Raw genomic sequence first — 15,775 nt, forward strand, 5'->3', positions numbered from 1 at the left:
GTTTTATGCACAATTTCAAATGCTGCTGACATTAAATACACATAGAAAATCTGTAGTTAACATCAGTTGCAAATCCAGCTGCACAAGTAAACAAGACTGTTTATGATAAATCATTTCTGTTTTTCTTGCAAAAGTTGCAAGCTCCTACCCTCAGGAAGTATTTTGCTGCTTTATTCAGCATTTTAAGTGTTCAGCATTTGGTTTAAAGCCATGGTTTTCTTTTATATATATATATATATATATACACACATATGTAAAAGCAAACATACCATGTTTTTGATCCTCAACCAGCTCCACTTCTGGCTCCTACACATGCAGGAAGACAGCTTTAGTTGCAAAAAGTTGGCATTGCTATAATATACAACTATTCAAAAATATTCAGCTAGAAGCTACTTAAACAACTAAGTTACAAACAAAGTATGGAAAAAGGTTCTATGATTTGCAACACGAACAGACCATTTCTGTATCTGGCATTTCTGGTGGCAGCAGTGCTGCCTCCACCACAAACTGGTCATCATCATCATCAGAAATCTGCTGGTCTATGATCACGTTTGAGACTGTTTTACCACTACCACTCCTGTAAAAGACACAATGAAAATGAAAACCTATTAAGATCTGTCCAAACTTATTAAGATCTATCCAGAATAGAAGAGACAGCAGTACCCTCCTTTCCTCCCATAAAGTAAAGCAGCACCAACCAACTAAAAGCACATCAAATTCTGTCATTTCCATTCACTGCCCAACTCTGAAAACAGTTAGCCATCGTTCCCTCGCAAAAGAACGTATAATTTCCTTCTAAACACACTACTTCGGTGACTGGCACTTATCAGAGATCAAGTAAGCCACTTTGTCTATAGTTCCAAATGGCTGTTTCAGCCTTTTTTGAACATGGGATATTCACTGCATGTTTTACAGTTCTCTTCTAGCAGTAGTTTAGATTAGATTGACATTCTAGGGTTATCTGTTTCAGAGTTCCCAAAGGCAAAAAAATTAAATCATATTTTTGGACTTCCAGGTGTGACTACCAACCACAACATTTAGATAATGCACTGGATTTGCAGAAACAATAAAACAAATAAAGCAGGCTTGAATTTTCCTGTCTGAAACAAGGAGCAGTGAGGTGATCCATCCTAAAGCTGTTCAGCAGCAGGTGAGGCACAGAAGATCCAAGAAAGAATAGTGTGGCACAAGAGCTAGAAACATCTGCTCTGTATCTTCCATATTCCTTACCTTTCTGGAAGTAAGACCTCTGTGCTTTCTTGATGTTTTACTCGGGGTGGTGCTGGTCTTGCACTGCTAGGACGAGGAATACGTCTGCAATAACAAAGAGGTTTTTTCATTTATACTGTCAAAGGAAGCCTCACGTATCCTCCAAAGGAACAGACATGTCCCCACACATGAGCTGAGTAAACTAGCCAAAGCCTAACAACACTGAAAACATCCCCAATATACAATCCAATATCACAATACTTGCTATCCTAGTAGGAGTTTAGGAAAATCTAGAAAATGTGTCCAAAACCAAAAAACCTATGGTTCTGTGTAAAACCACCTCTTGATTTGTCTCACTAAAAAAGCAGCCTGTATACAGCACAGTTATTTACCGTTAACAACAAATTTAGCATTAACAGTACACGCTGCAATGTAAACAGAAAAAAATGATTTTTGCAAGTGAAACAATTACACAAGCCTCTGCTGGGCAAAGAAAAAGTAAATTGGGATTTAAAAGGCAAGATCACCTTATCCATAACACCTTATTTATGAACACCTTACGTACTTATGAAATGCATGTACGTAATGCAATGTTCTTCTCATTAGACTCTCCACACATCCCTCATATTATAATAACATTACATCGAAGCACTTTATGGATTAAGAAAATAAGTCCAAAACACTTCACAATGTTACAGTTTTCTTTGTAGAAGGAAATGAAAGTGAATAAAGGCAAACCATATGTGGGATAATATTTATTATTCGATACCACTAGCAGAAACATACTGCTCCAAGCTTCCTTGCTGTTTTCGAATGGACTGACTGTATTACCTCCAGACATGTCATAGTTCAATTCAAACAGAATAAAGCATAGAAACAAACCTTTGGATAGGCTGAGGTGGAAGATCATTAGGTACTTCACCATTTTCAGATACTGCATGCTTTTCAGGAGCCATATTATCCACTTCTTCTATTAAACAAAACAAACATATAATTTTGGCTTAGCTGGCAAGGCAAATCTAACTTTTCTTACAACAGTATTTTTAATCTTATCAGCACTATAGTTGAACGTGTGCTCATGAAATACATCACGTGACAAACTTTTAAAATTAGAAATAAAGTTCTATAAGCTTATATAAACTTAAATATCTTGTGAATTTCCAGTTTTTAAACATCTCGGAGCATTCATAATTCAAAAGGGACACTGAAAAAACATTTAAGATTTCCTTATTTTTTTATTTGTTTCTTAATATCGTGAAATTCTCTCCTGTGAAAATGACATCATCTCACTCAATTCTTCCATAGTTGCATGGTAACATTTGCAATACTTCAAGTTGCTCATTATACAAAATCATAAGAGGAAAAGCTGTAATAAACCCCTCTATATTCTCTATGCTGTGGTTTTGTTTAAACCTTTCTTTTGTTTACCTTAACTTCATGTTTTCCTCTACTGGTATTCTTAGTTGACCCAGATTTGAGCAGGGGGTTGGACTGGCTGACCTCCATCTGTCCATCCCTTTCAACAACGAGGATTCTACAATTCAAGGATGAGGGCTTCTTCTGTAATCCAACCATAGTTATGCTCTCCATAGGGCTGACCCCATTTGAAATTTAAATCGCACAGAACCACTTTAACCAATCCTTCCCAGTTGATGGGTTTCCCACCAAGTTACTCTGACCAGTTCAGTGCAGTTAACAGCACGAACCCCCACCTGCCAAGCTCAGGTTAAACCATTCTCTGTAATGGCATAGAACAAGATAAATGACATCTTTGCCTTGACAATCTGACTGCACAGGATTATAGACATCATTCACCACTTTCTGCTTTAGTGTTTCTACTAATAATTTTGGGAGGTAAAAAGCTTTCAATCTTCTTGGATTCCATCTAGAAAGCTTGCTCAGATGAACAATCTGTTGGTAAGTATTTCTTCCATGTAATGCCAGTACTCCTTTAACAGTATTGTCCACTTAAGTGTCCTTCTGCTCTGAAATCACCAACAAATGGCACCATTGAAAGAAAAAAGGCCAAGGCAGCTGGGCTTTTACAAGCCCAAGTTTAGGCAAAGAAATGCAAGTTCTTTCCCAGAGTCTACTGCATTCCACTTTCCTAATAGGTCTGTGCATATTCTCTGAAAAGCCATTTCAGAGGTAGGATCTTCTCATTTAAAACTACTGAGCAGTTAAGTTTTCCCTCGGCCCTACTGGTACAGGAACAACCACCCTGCATCAGCCAATCCTATGGTCATTGGGACACAAGTTGGAGTGGTCCTTATGTTAAGACCGAGCCAGGCCTGAGTCAGAAAGTTGTGCTCTGTGGCTGGCCATACCACAAGCTTCTTGCACTTCCCTGGGTACCTAATTTAGCATCCCTGCCTAATGGATGTGATAGGGATTTCAAAATTCCCCTTCCACACAGCAGAAGGCATTTTCCCACATGATGGAGATCACAAAAATACAGAGAAATAAAAAACAGAGGTCTGCTCCTTAATAGAGTATTTGATATTGCATAAAGGCTCCGCTTGTAGCCTGCACATGCAATCACAGGAGCTGAGACAGCCCACTGGTGACCGCATGTACCCTGGGTAAGTCAGACCAAACAAAGAACTCTTTGGCAGCCTTTATGCAGACAGGCTTGGGAAGAGGCGTGAGCACATTCGGGATTTTTAATTTTTTTGTGTGTTACATTCAGTCTGTTAATAGCACAGCTTCACTTCTCATACTGGAAAGCCATCACTGACCTTTGGCACAGCAAGTTTCTGCAGGTTTGTGGGAAGCATGTACAGTCCTCCCTTGCTTCTCTATACACCCAGCTCCCAGGAAACAATGCCTGCAAGAACCACTATTTTTGTTTTCACAGAAACAGCTACCATTAAGCAAGGAAGGCAGCCTGCTAAAGAAATTTAGCTTTTGGAGCATCTCTAAAATCTCACATCCCTGGTTTATCCCAGCCCCATACCACCAGTGGAGACAGAGCAGTGACGGTATAACAGCACAGTGCTGTGACACCTGCACAGAGCAAACCGAGATGCTTCAGGGACCTCACATATACCAGATTTCTAGGAGATTTCCAGATTCACTCTCTATTACTGGCCCAATTATCCAGTTATTTGAAGAAAGGTTTTGTGGATCGCTTTCACTTTTAATATAAACAGAAGCCACAAATGCAATAGGTAATAGAAGGAGGGAAACAAAGTCATGTACTGACATTAAGAAAATGGAAAATGTACGTTTTATTAATCTGGTTGTTGCAAAAACTACCCATAATATATTGCAAAAAGTTCCCCACAGTCTCTGCTTATTTGCAAGTTAGAACCCATAAAAAGCTCATAAACTGTTTTGTTTTTTTTAAAAAAAAACACTTAACCCAAAGGACAAAGCACTTTCATAGATGGCTTTTTGGTATTCTTTTAAACAGAAACTACTTGGATAAAGTCTACTCAAAGCATCCAAACACAACTAAATTATGTTTTGTTACTGTTTAAAAATTCTTTAATACATAGCATAGAAGGAAAAAAAGCACTAAACTAGAGAAGTGCTTTATTTATCAAAAAGCACTGTTTTTTCTATTAGAAGTTTTTAACTATCATTGGTATGGTCAGTGCTGGTTTTTTGGCACTATAATGTTCCTGAGTCACTGGCAAATTCACCTGGAGATAACAAATCCATTGATTTTTCAGATAAGTTATATAAATTCTTTAGTAAGAATCTGACCAAGTTAGGCATGAAGCACACAAGAACTACAGCCAGCTTCTTGCTTGGGAACTACTACTGGGGCTGGGAGAATAGGGACAAACACATTAGGGAGCATTTCCAATAAAATTGCACTTCTGTGCTAACAACATCAATGTTCTGGTCACTAAGGTGAACACACTCATCAGAAATGAAACTTTTTTTAAAAGTCAAAAGACAATGGAGGATCAAATGTTTGTCGTGATAGAATATCTAAGTAGACACTCCTGAAACTTAAATGAGATGTGTAAAAGGTGAATTGTATAAATCTGTACAACAGATTTGAGAGCCAAAGCCATGCCAATCTATTTTGAACTAGGAAAGCACAGGGACTGCTCACCCTTCAAAGTAAGTTTACACAGTCCACAAATATAAAAATTAAAGGTCCAGAGGAAATTCCAAAGCAGTTCATAGAATGTAATACTTCTTTTTTGAGTAGCCCCAAGTACTCCCTAAACCTTTGGAAACTTTGTGAAAGAACTGTCTTCAGCTCCCCTCCAACTAACCTACTCCAAAGGTAGGTTTGGAGTTGCAGGACAGCAACTGTGATTTTCAAGCAGTTTCAAAACCTACTTTCCATTTAATTCCACTACAGTTAGCTGGAGTAAGTATCTTAATGCACAATTAACCAATCAAACAGTATCACGGACCCGCTACATAAGCAAACAAGACAGCACCTAAGCATCTTGTAAGGACTGTGATTTCTAGGATGCTTCAACAGGCACTGGCAAACTAAGCAGAGTTTCCTAAACCCTTCCACTAGTGTAAACTGGCACTGCTACCAAATAAGCACTCCTGCCTTCACACTTCCCATTCCCTCCTGTTAGCACATGCATTCACATGCTGCCTGAAGAACTGGATCAGCACGACTCCGTTTAAGACACTGCCCTCCCAGACCCTGTGGTGGAAAAGACGTTTATATTTTACATACATGCCAGTTCTCTGTGGATGGGTGGTAGGTGGCTGTGATGGCTCAACTGAATGAGTGACAACATCTTAAGGTTACTTTGAGATAAACTTTAGAAAGGAGCCTGGCATTACTCCTCCCAGAGAAGTGTACCTCAACATAACTACCAAAACTGTGAGAAGATAAACTGCACCACTGAAACTCCCCAAAAAGCTTGTTTTAGAATATAACATGGTTCAGAAAAATCTTACATAATCATCAGCTCCTGAGAAAGCCTCGTGCAGGCCCACACTTTTATAAAGTGACTATGAAATCCAATTGTTCCTCCCTTCTTGCCACAGTGGGTGCATTTATATGCACATCTCTAAAGCAAGTGAAACCTAAGTAACTTCAGGGGTGTAGGAGCAAACAGCTGAGGCAGGCCAAAACACCCTTTAGCCAGAAAGCTTTAAACATATACTTCTTATTTAGGAGGCTACCATGAACTAGCCAGTGAGGATTCCTAACGGAGGACACCAAGGGAGAATAACTAATATGCTGACAAATCCTCATTTATATTAAAAAAAAAACCCCAAAACCCACAATGGAAAGGTTCAGAGTCTCAATGCTCAAAAACAGAATATAAGACTGAAGCAGAATGCAGAAATAATACTCCAAAAGATCCAGGAAAATAAGTTTATTTCAGCCAGTAAACAATGTTTTTAAAATCCTATAAATGATTCCTCCTTTGGAAACTTTCATTTGCAGTTAAAGACATAAGAACACAGCAAGAAGGGACAGGTGATCAGTGTCTTATGATTATTTCAAATAGCATCCAACTTAGTTATCTGTAATGACTGTTCTTATCAACAGTCATAATTGATTTCACATTCCAACTGTGAAAGCTATTAAATGTGCAAATGATGATTTCATCTCTATAAGAACGTACAGAAAATTAAGGTTCACTAATATACTACTATGTTATACTATCTTATTGAATAAAGCTGAAAGTAAAGAACAGTCAATACAGTATTTGGTTCTTATACCACCTGAGAATCCAAGCCAAATCAATAATGAACCTGGGGTTACTCCTCTTACACACATTCAAATTATAAATAGAGGAATATAAAGTTATATTCCATAACAGATACATTCCAACAGACAAGACAGCTCCAAAAGATTAAAAGGAAATAGCACGGAAGTTCTCCCAGTTCTGTAAGGTCACACAATGTCTTGGCCAACCATCTACATTTCATTAGGCTGACATAGCTATGAGGCCCTGAAGGCCACAGGTGGACTGGGAAACAGCCTTTGACCTCCCACATACATGGTATCAACTCTCCCAACTAGGTCAAGCATCTGGATCTGGAGAGAACTAAAACGCAGCTTTTTGCTTAAATCTCAGTTCTTCCTGCTACATTTTGCTTCTATGGCTCTATGTATACCATAGCTGGATACAAATACCTCATTAACAACATATGTCTTGGGAGCTATATACAACTTGAAAAAAAAAATATGGAGAAATAAGAATGCAGAGATGGAATTTTCCTCTGAAAACCTGTAAAATGGAAACACTAAGTGATTCTTCCAAATACGTGTATAAAAAGGCAACATGCAATGATTCAGTTCTTACATAGAACAAGTCACCAAGGGATTCAGGCGCAGCAGCCCTGTATTTTCCTTGGGACACTGTAAGCGCTGGTCTCTTTGAAAACTTTGTAAAATTAAGGAAAGAGAAAATAAAAGTAACTGTTTTATCAAGGAACATATAATTTTCAAACCAGGACATTAATCACACGATGTCATTAAAACACAAGGCAGCAGTTCGATTAAGTGTAAATCACCCTCCTTAAATCATTTAGCTGCATGGATTCAAGTTCAACGCCAAAGCACTCAAGTTAGACTTCCCAAGGCAGTCAGGTTTTTATTCTCCCTACCTTTCTGTTTTACTGCAAGTCCTGGTTCAGCTTTCTCTTGCAGTTTAGCAACACTGTCCTCTGAAATTCCATCTGCCACACTCTTCATTTCTACAGTTCCTATAACAAAACAGTTTATAGTCAAATGAAACCAGAGATACAATAAAAATTTAGCCATGTTAAATACCTGTTATACTTACTATTTCTTTAAGGGCTATCCTAGTTTAATAAACCATCTTGAGTGTAAATAAATAACATTCAAAATTCACAAAGACTTTTTACATGACCGCTGATTGAACTCCTTAAGTTACTACAAACTAACGGCAACTTCCGCAATTCAGAAACGATTTGCAGATATAATTTATTAGCCTGATAGCTGGTGAAACAATACAATATTTACCTAATGAAGTCTAATTTGCTAAAATATACAATATTATTTGTATACTACTTGGAATGCGTAATGCCCTTTGGTTTGTTTCAAAGGCTTTAGCTTTAAACACATTTCATACTAAAGCCATTAAGAAATTTCAAGCAAGAAAAGCTGATTTCTGGTAGCTGAACTCCACAACTTGCTGGTAATGCCACAGAAGAGCCTAGTCCACAAACGCTGCTCACTTTTGATGCTACCTAAACCAGTTTTATTTTTGCAAAAAAATGAAAGACCATTTAATGGACCAATTACCTTAAATTAATTCCCCCAGTTACAATAGGAAGATGTTGACAAAAGCAAAGTAACACACAGTAGAAGAAAGCTGAAATATTCAGGTACACATCTGATTTCTAAATTATCTGCCCAGGGAGAAGAGACATTCTGAGTGGAGGGATGCAAAGGAGAAATGATTCAGCACCATTTGTACATCATTCCTGAAAATATACCTGTGCATTGAACACACGTGGTCAAGAAAAGTTAAACTATTCAGTTTGTCAAGATATCTACAGAACGGGTAGAATATTTAGCTTTAGTCTTATCATTAAATATATATACACACACCCACACACACCCACACACCCCCTTCACTTGGAGTAATACGTTCAGTTCTCACACTTCTCAAAATGCAGCAGAAGCAGAATAAACTCAGAAATAGGCAAGATTACAGATACAGAAAGAGCATGCGTGTTTAAAACAGAGGTACCCAAGCGCTGCCCAGGAGCTGAACCCAGCGCTTCCAAATCTCCATATCTGCCAACAGGTAACTGTAATGCAAAGGTAAAGAACAGATTCACAGGGCCCCTATTTACAGACAGGACACCTCAAGTAACATTTCCACCACCAGAACAAATGAGTAAACAGTTTTGATAGCATGTGAAAAGGTTTACTAGATAGAGCCCTGCCTAATGCTTGGGTTGAAACACCCAACACTTCCAAAACCAGTGATGAAATTACTGCATACACCATAAAGCTGAAGCTTTCAGGACATATACATCAATAGCGGAGGATCTACTCCTCCACCTGTGCCATGGGAAGCATCCACAAAGATATATAGTCCATTGCAGCAGAAATGCTGAGTTCTACTAGTTTAGGAGATTAACACACAGCAGAGAAAGGTCAACTGGCACTTTCATTTACCTGTGCTGACTAAGGCCAGGATGAACTGTGTCATTTAATAAAACTGGAAATAGCATTTAAACATTCATCACCAACCCATACAGCAGTGCTACAAGATACCCATAAGGTCTGGAGTTCAGCAGAAAAGCCAAACCAACAGTGGAAAGTGAAGCACTTTACTCCATCATTTCTATTTAGAAAGTAATTCAGTGTCTGAACAGAAACCTGTTCAGACCTCAATGAAGAGCAACTTCAAGCTTAAAAAAAAATTACATTCAATTTATCAATCAACTTCTAAATTAGCAAAAATGGTCTCTATTGCATGATGCAAGTTTTGCCACAAGGCATGTTGCAACTATAAAAGCAGTCATCGCCTCAGTAGTAATAAATGTAACATTAACTACAAAAAAAAAAAAAAAAACAAAACCAAAACATTTGTTCCAATACCATTAGGAATTTGTTCGTAATAAAGGTGGGTAAATGCTGGTATAACTTGTTTTAATTACCAGGATAGCAAATATACCTGGGTTTGCTTAACTAGTCCTTCATTCACCACTTCAGTTTTGTTTATTACAAGTTTAGTCATGACACTGGTCCTTTTGCGTTCTGTTGCGCATTTATTTATCTCCAGTTAATACTAGAAAATATAGAAAGCGCTGATCATCATCACCAGTAATTACAGAGACCAGTGTGCAACAGCACAGGCATCAGCATAGCTCCAGGAGGTTTTTACTACCCTCTGGATTGCCTACTGGAGCACCTATGAGCACTACTCACCTATTGCAGCTCTGCTGCCTTAGAACAAAAAGAGGGCTAACGCCCCAAAGTATTTATCACTTGGGTAAACTGAAAGTTGAGTGCACTGGCTTGATGCATCATGAGGAGTATTTTAAAATGTTAACCTTAAAGCCAAAACACAGGATAAGTCATTAACCATATTTCATTTATCAGAAAGACTGGATCCTGATTTTAAAGAAGGGACGATCCTATAAAATGGGGCATGTCTGGTCACTGTAGTTTAGTGCCAGTTCAGGCTATAAAACAAATATTCAAATCTTGGGAAATAAAAAAAGTTATAGGATCAGCTAAGGATCACTAAGTAGTAAAATAAGACTACATTTAATGGAATCCAGATGGTATTTTTCAGCTGCAAAATTATTAAAGCCTCACAGCACATAAGTACATGAGATGTGATGTAAAATTTTTGATTTTCAAGCACCAACTTCAATTAAGCTCCTAAGTCAACAGACATTCATATCCAAAGTGCCAGATCTTTTCCAAGGTATTTAAGGTGCCTAAACATCTTTTTAATTCCCCCCCCCAAGTTCTTTTGAAAACATGGCCATTGATTGTTCTGAAAACACTACCCAAGCTCTGATATAACTTCAGCGTTTTGCCTCAGACACATGGAAACCTACTAAAACAGAAACCCAAAGAAAACATGGATGCTTGGGAAGACACACAACAACTCACAATCTCTTTACATAAATTAATAATAGTGACATTGGCAGATTAAGTGTATGAAGATCTTCATGGTTCATTAGTCTAAACAGTACCAGTCTTTAGCCAGAATTAGCTGTTTTGACAGGTATCAATTCACAGGTGTTATCATATCTTCTGAACGGAGATGTTAAACTGATTTATGTACAGTGACTTCTTCATTAGAAATAAAATATCAGTGCCCTGGGCACAAAACCATGGAAAGAAAATTTGAATCATAGTAAATAATCAAGTCACTGAAATAAGAGTAGGGGGGAAAAGGCATTTAAATACAGACAGAAATTGCAGCTACACTGTTGTATGAGGTCTGGGTACCAGCCAATTTTATTCCTTACCTACGTATTTCTCTAGGCTCTTCTTCTTGGCTTTCTTATACAAAGGGCTAGCAGTAGTAAGTTTAGATTTCTTTTTTCCTAATGTGAAAGTATTAAGTACTTGGGATATTCTGAAGAGAATCTAGTTTCCAGTTAGTATGCAAATACAATAATTAATACACTTACATAGAAAAGCTGGTGACATAATCAATTCCAATGAAGCACCTTAACAGATAAAATAATTTACTTACATGAAAAGCCTGGCACAACTGTCTATGAAACTCAGTTAAAACCATCCCAAGACTAGAATTTTCACTTAAATCTTGTCCAAAGAGACAAAGAGAAATGACTAATGCAGGTGCAAGGCAGATGAGGAGAGATGTTTATTGATGATTATACCATTTGTTAAATAGCTCCAGTCAACAAAGACTCAGAAGAGGTTATCATCAAAAGCCTGGTAAAATGGCCTGTAATCAATACAATTACAGTTTCTGTCAATCTACTTCCTAATGTGCAAGCACGGATACCACAGATCTATTATCCACAAGTGACAGTCTTGACAGACTTAATACTGAAGCAAGGATGAGATGACTATAGAGCTACCACCTTGTCCGCTGTCAAGACTCAGGCTGGTGGCCACACCGCTACCAGGGGCGACTCCTGGCCAGCACAAAGAGATGGGCATTTTACAGATTCTTATTTCCTGCTGGTAATTCCTCTGTAACAATAAGTATCTGTCCTTCTTTCCCAAGCACTCAGCAGAAATGCAGCAGGGCTTGGTTCCTTACACCTGGTGGAGCTACTGTGGAAGATGACATGGGATAGGATTCAGTACTGGTGATACCCAGATCACCTTCCCTGTTCCAACTCAGATCAGAAGGTCCTAGACTGACACCAGTCCAGGTGCAATACAGTTGACTACAGCTGTAATGACAGACATTGGAGAAAGTCAAATATCTACAAACATGTGCTGTTATTGCAATACTCAGAGGAATCTTCTCTAATCATCAAAAGGGCTGCAAGCCAGAGGTTTTGCTTAACATCTTATCTTCACCTGTTCTTCAGCTTACACCTGGAGTATTTTAAGTGTCTCAAGCTATGGAAATCACTCAGGAAGGTTTGGCTAGTCTTGAATTCACCCAATCATTTTTTCACTGAAGAAACCCCAGAAAGTGTAACACAAGTGTGGATGCTGTAGTGTACTGCTTATCAAACAAATATCCAGGGAAATTTCTTTTTGCATTCAGTTAATCTCAGGGAACATGCCTTTTTTGGTTGTTTTTTTGTTTTGTTATTTGGGGGGTTTTGACAAATATGATCTTCTCATTTATAATCACAAAATTTCTGAAGAACAAATGCTAAGACTTCAAATCCTCGAGAAACAATTGAAAAAACTGAGAAAATAAGTGAAGTTTGGATTCCCTAGCCAAATTTAGGAAGAGCACTCTTCCCAAATATTGGTAAGCGATAAAGTTACAAATTCAGGGTTCGTGGCTTTATGATTTATCCCTACAGGAAAGGACATCTTGCCTCACAAATGTCTTTCATCTTACTAAAACAACCTTAAACAACATCTCTTAAGTCTCACTAAAACAAAAATACTGTGCTGAATATTGCTCTGCTGTAAACATTCAACAAACTTTTACATGTGACTTTATGTAAATGTGCATTAATTTAATCAACTCAGACATACTGTTCACTAATCCTCAGTAACAGGAAAAAAAAAAAAAGCCAAAGTTTTGCAAGGCATATTTGTCTAAACTTGCTAGATTATTAAACAAAGAAACAGTTTTTGGGAAACTAATAGAAAAAGAAATAGTTGTAGACCAACTAAAAAAGCCCATTCAGAGAGAACACAATAAATATCAAGAGCAGGCTGAATTTCTATCTGCAATTGTGCATGAAGAACACGAGCAAACTGAACTGAGCACCACTTTCTATGTATCAAATCCACGCAGAAAAATTGCCTATTGGATTCATAAATGCAGACTGGGAGTATAAAACAAGCACTGAAAATAATAAACACGGATATTTAAGTATTTATGCTATTCCTATTCAATAACCCTCCAGCATATTTAATAGAAATAATATCCTCCTTCTAGTTACCTTCTCCTCCGGGTTTGGCGCGTTGCCTTGATCCTTTTGTTGAAGGCTGCCTTAATATTCCTGCAGGACTTTCACTCTTTAAAAAAAACACCACAAATTTATATAATTTTATATAGTATATATATATATTTTAAATGTACTTACATGCATTGCTTTTTTATCTATATGTATTATACATAAAAAATATTCACTTGCAAAACTGACCCACACATATATGATTAAAAATATGTCAAGTCTATTTTCCTCAAAGTCTGCAAGTATTTTTCCTGGATACATGCTTCTAAATGAACCTATATGATTAGATTTTGTTATTGTAAAGACAACCTCCAAACGTGAACTAAGAGCACCCAAGGCAGAACAATCTTGTGAAATCTGCAGAGCATCTATGATGCCACTGCTGGTCTTGGGATACAACGCTTAGTTACCACTGAGCTACCAAAAGGAGCAAGATGCTTACAATCACCTATATGTTTCAGCTACACCAGATACACAGTTCCGCTTTAACCTTCTGGGAAGTCTTTTAAATTTCATTCCAAAATAGAAGCAAAGACTAAAAAACTGTGCCACTAGACTTGCATAGTCCTTTACTTAAATGGCAACTTCCCTGGACAAAGACCCTGGACAAACCAAGAAATGGGTCCTGCCAGAAAGTCCAGCAGACAAGCAATGAATGATCCAAAGGTGCAACTGGTACAGGAAGGAGAATATGAGTTCAAAAGTGGAAAAGATCGAACTGGAAGCAAATTCAGGACACTTCTGAGGACTCTGACCTTAGTCTGAAAGCGATTCAGATGGGCCAGGAAATGAAAGCAGGCAAGCACACATGAGAATTATTTTGTTTTCTCTGAATATAGCTTGCACTGCCTGAAGTCAAGAAAGCTTGACTGACGATACTTTCTGCAAAGGCACTATGTTACACATTTCAATGGACATACACCCTTGGAAAGGAGCAAGTTAAATCAGTAGGTCCATTTGGAGGGATGTTGGGAAAAAGACATGCATAAGCAGCACCCTCTCATGAGATGAGATCAACACTGGACCCCAGAGACAAGGCCACCTGGACTGTGAGGTCCCCTGTGTGCGAAGGAATAACCAAGCCTATGCACAGATAGCACCAGAGAAGCTGAAGGCAGTTACAGCACTTGCCCTACGAAAAGGCTCAAAAAAACATCCTGCCAAGAGCAGGCAGAGGGGCAGGTCCGTGGAAGCTGCCACTACTCTAGGTAGGGTATAGTACAGATTTACTACTCACTCTACCTGAAGGACAGCTGGGGCCCAAATGCCTCCAGAGGAGGTGGAAAGTGTAAAGGAGGACTCCTGCCAGCCCACCAAAACTCCTGGGCATGTGATCAGGGTGGGAAGGAAGCAGTCCATCCCCTTACACCAATCTCAGCTAGCAGAAGGGGCAGACTTGGTAGTGGTGGACTTGGCAGTGTGAGGTTAATGGCTGGACTCAATGATCTTAAGGGTCTTTTCCAAACTAAATGATTCTATGACTTCTGCTTGCATGTAGACCAGAGGATGAAGCCAGCGATGGCATCTGGCCCACTATACATGCACACAGGGCTTCCCACTTCTTACAGTACTGTACACACTAATAAACCAGTAGCTTCCAACAACCCATTCATGCTTCTAATAACCTTCCTGTCTTTTTACCTAAGTCCCTGGTTTCATTAGCAACACTTGTCGCTAAAGAGGAAGCAACCACCTATGAACACAACAGATGAAGTACAGGTGATTTATAGAATACCATTTTATGTTTCTAGGCTCTCTCTCCCTATAATCATCTCTGCATCTTGTTCAAAATCCTGAAATATGTTTAGCACCTCACAGGATTTCCTCCTTATCTGCTTTTTTGAAGGTTGTGTGAATTAACAGTCCATGCAATTTGCATTCAAGAGTTATCATCAACCCTGCTGATAATGACCATATCTATAACATAAATGAGAACTACAAATTCTTCCATTTCTATGCAAATGTTAGCATTATATGTTCCAATAACCTGTAAAAGAAAATTGTCAAATTACACAGTGTAGAACATTCATTTTCCATAACATCTTGCATACAGGACAATGGACCATACATGTCGTAATGGAAAATAACACTACCAGGTGTCTAAAAATATAGGATACTTGTAAGTCTTTTTACTCAAACTACTGTAGGTGACCATGCAAGAGCATCATCTCACCTCTACAAGCTGACAACAGTGCATATCCACTGGCCCCAAAGAGACAGCTACGTGAAGGAGGGGAATGAAGTTTACACGTCAGGGACATGGTGGTAAGTTTGCTTTGAAGGCAAATTTTGCTTTTGTATATGCTATAATGCACCATGAGCTCAAAAGAAGTTCTTGACAAACAAAGGGGAAATGCTTATTAACAAGAGACAATCACAGCATGCAAACAGTGTGAGATAAACTGAGAAGCTGAACTACTTGGAGGTGCTTTATAGGAAAGTGGGCAGTCTGTGCAAAAGTCAGCTTCAACAGTTAGTTTAAGCCCTTTAGAAACTACATCTCCTTCACCTCCATGAGGTGTAATATAACGTGTTGTAATATAACATGCACACT

The 15,775-nt window shown here is 38.3% G+C and overlaps 1 protein-coding gene across 4 annotated transcripts in view; it reads right to left on the reverse strand.

Annotated features, from left to right (window-relative positions):
* The window catches only part of TRAF3IP1 (TRAF3 interacting protein 1), a 45,817-nt gene that overhangs the window by 15,396 nt on the left and 14,646 nt on the right, over nt 1-15,775 (reverse strand). For 3 of the 4 annotated variants that reach the window (XM_075027819.1, XM_075027817.1, XM_075027820.1), the window contains 6 exons: nt 13,207-13,282; nt 7,762-7,860; nt 2,092-2,179; nt 1,231-1,314; nt 457-577; nt 270-306 (listed from right to left, as the gene is read on the reverse strand). In XM_075027819.1, the coding sequence (XP_074883920.1) occupies nt 270-306; nt 457-577; nt 1,231-1,314; nt 2,092-2,179; nt 7,762-7,860; nt 13,207-13,282 (505 nt within the window). The remainder of the gene's footprint in view (nt 1-269; nt 307-456; nt 578-1,230; nt 1,315-2,091; nt 2,180-7,761; nt 7,861-13,206; nt 13,283-15,775) is intronic. The other variant, XM_075027818.1, reaches the window with a different exon arrangement.

The sequence above is a fragment of the Buteo buteo genome, chromosome 5 (genome assembly GCF_964188355.1).
Source record: "Buteo buteo chromosome 5, bButBut1.hap1.1, whole genome shotgun sequence".
Lineage (NCBI taxonomy): Eukaryota > Metazoa > Chordata > Aves > Accipitriformes > Accipitridae > Buteo > Buteo buteo.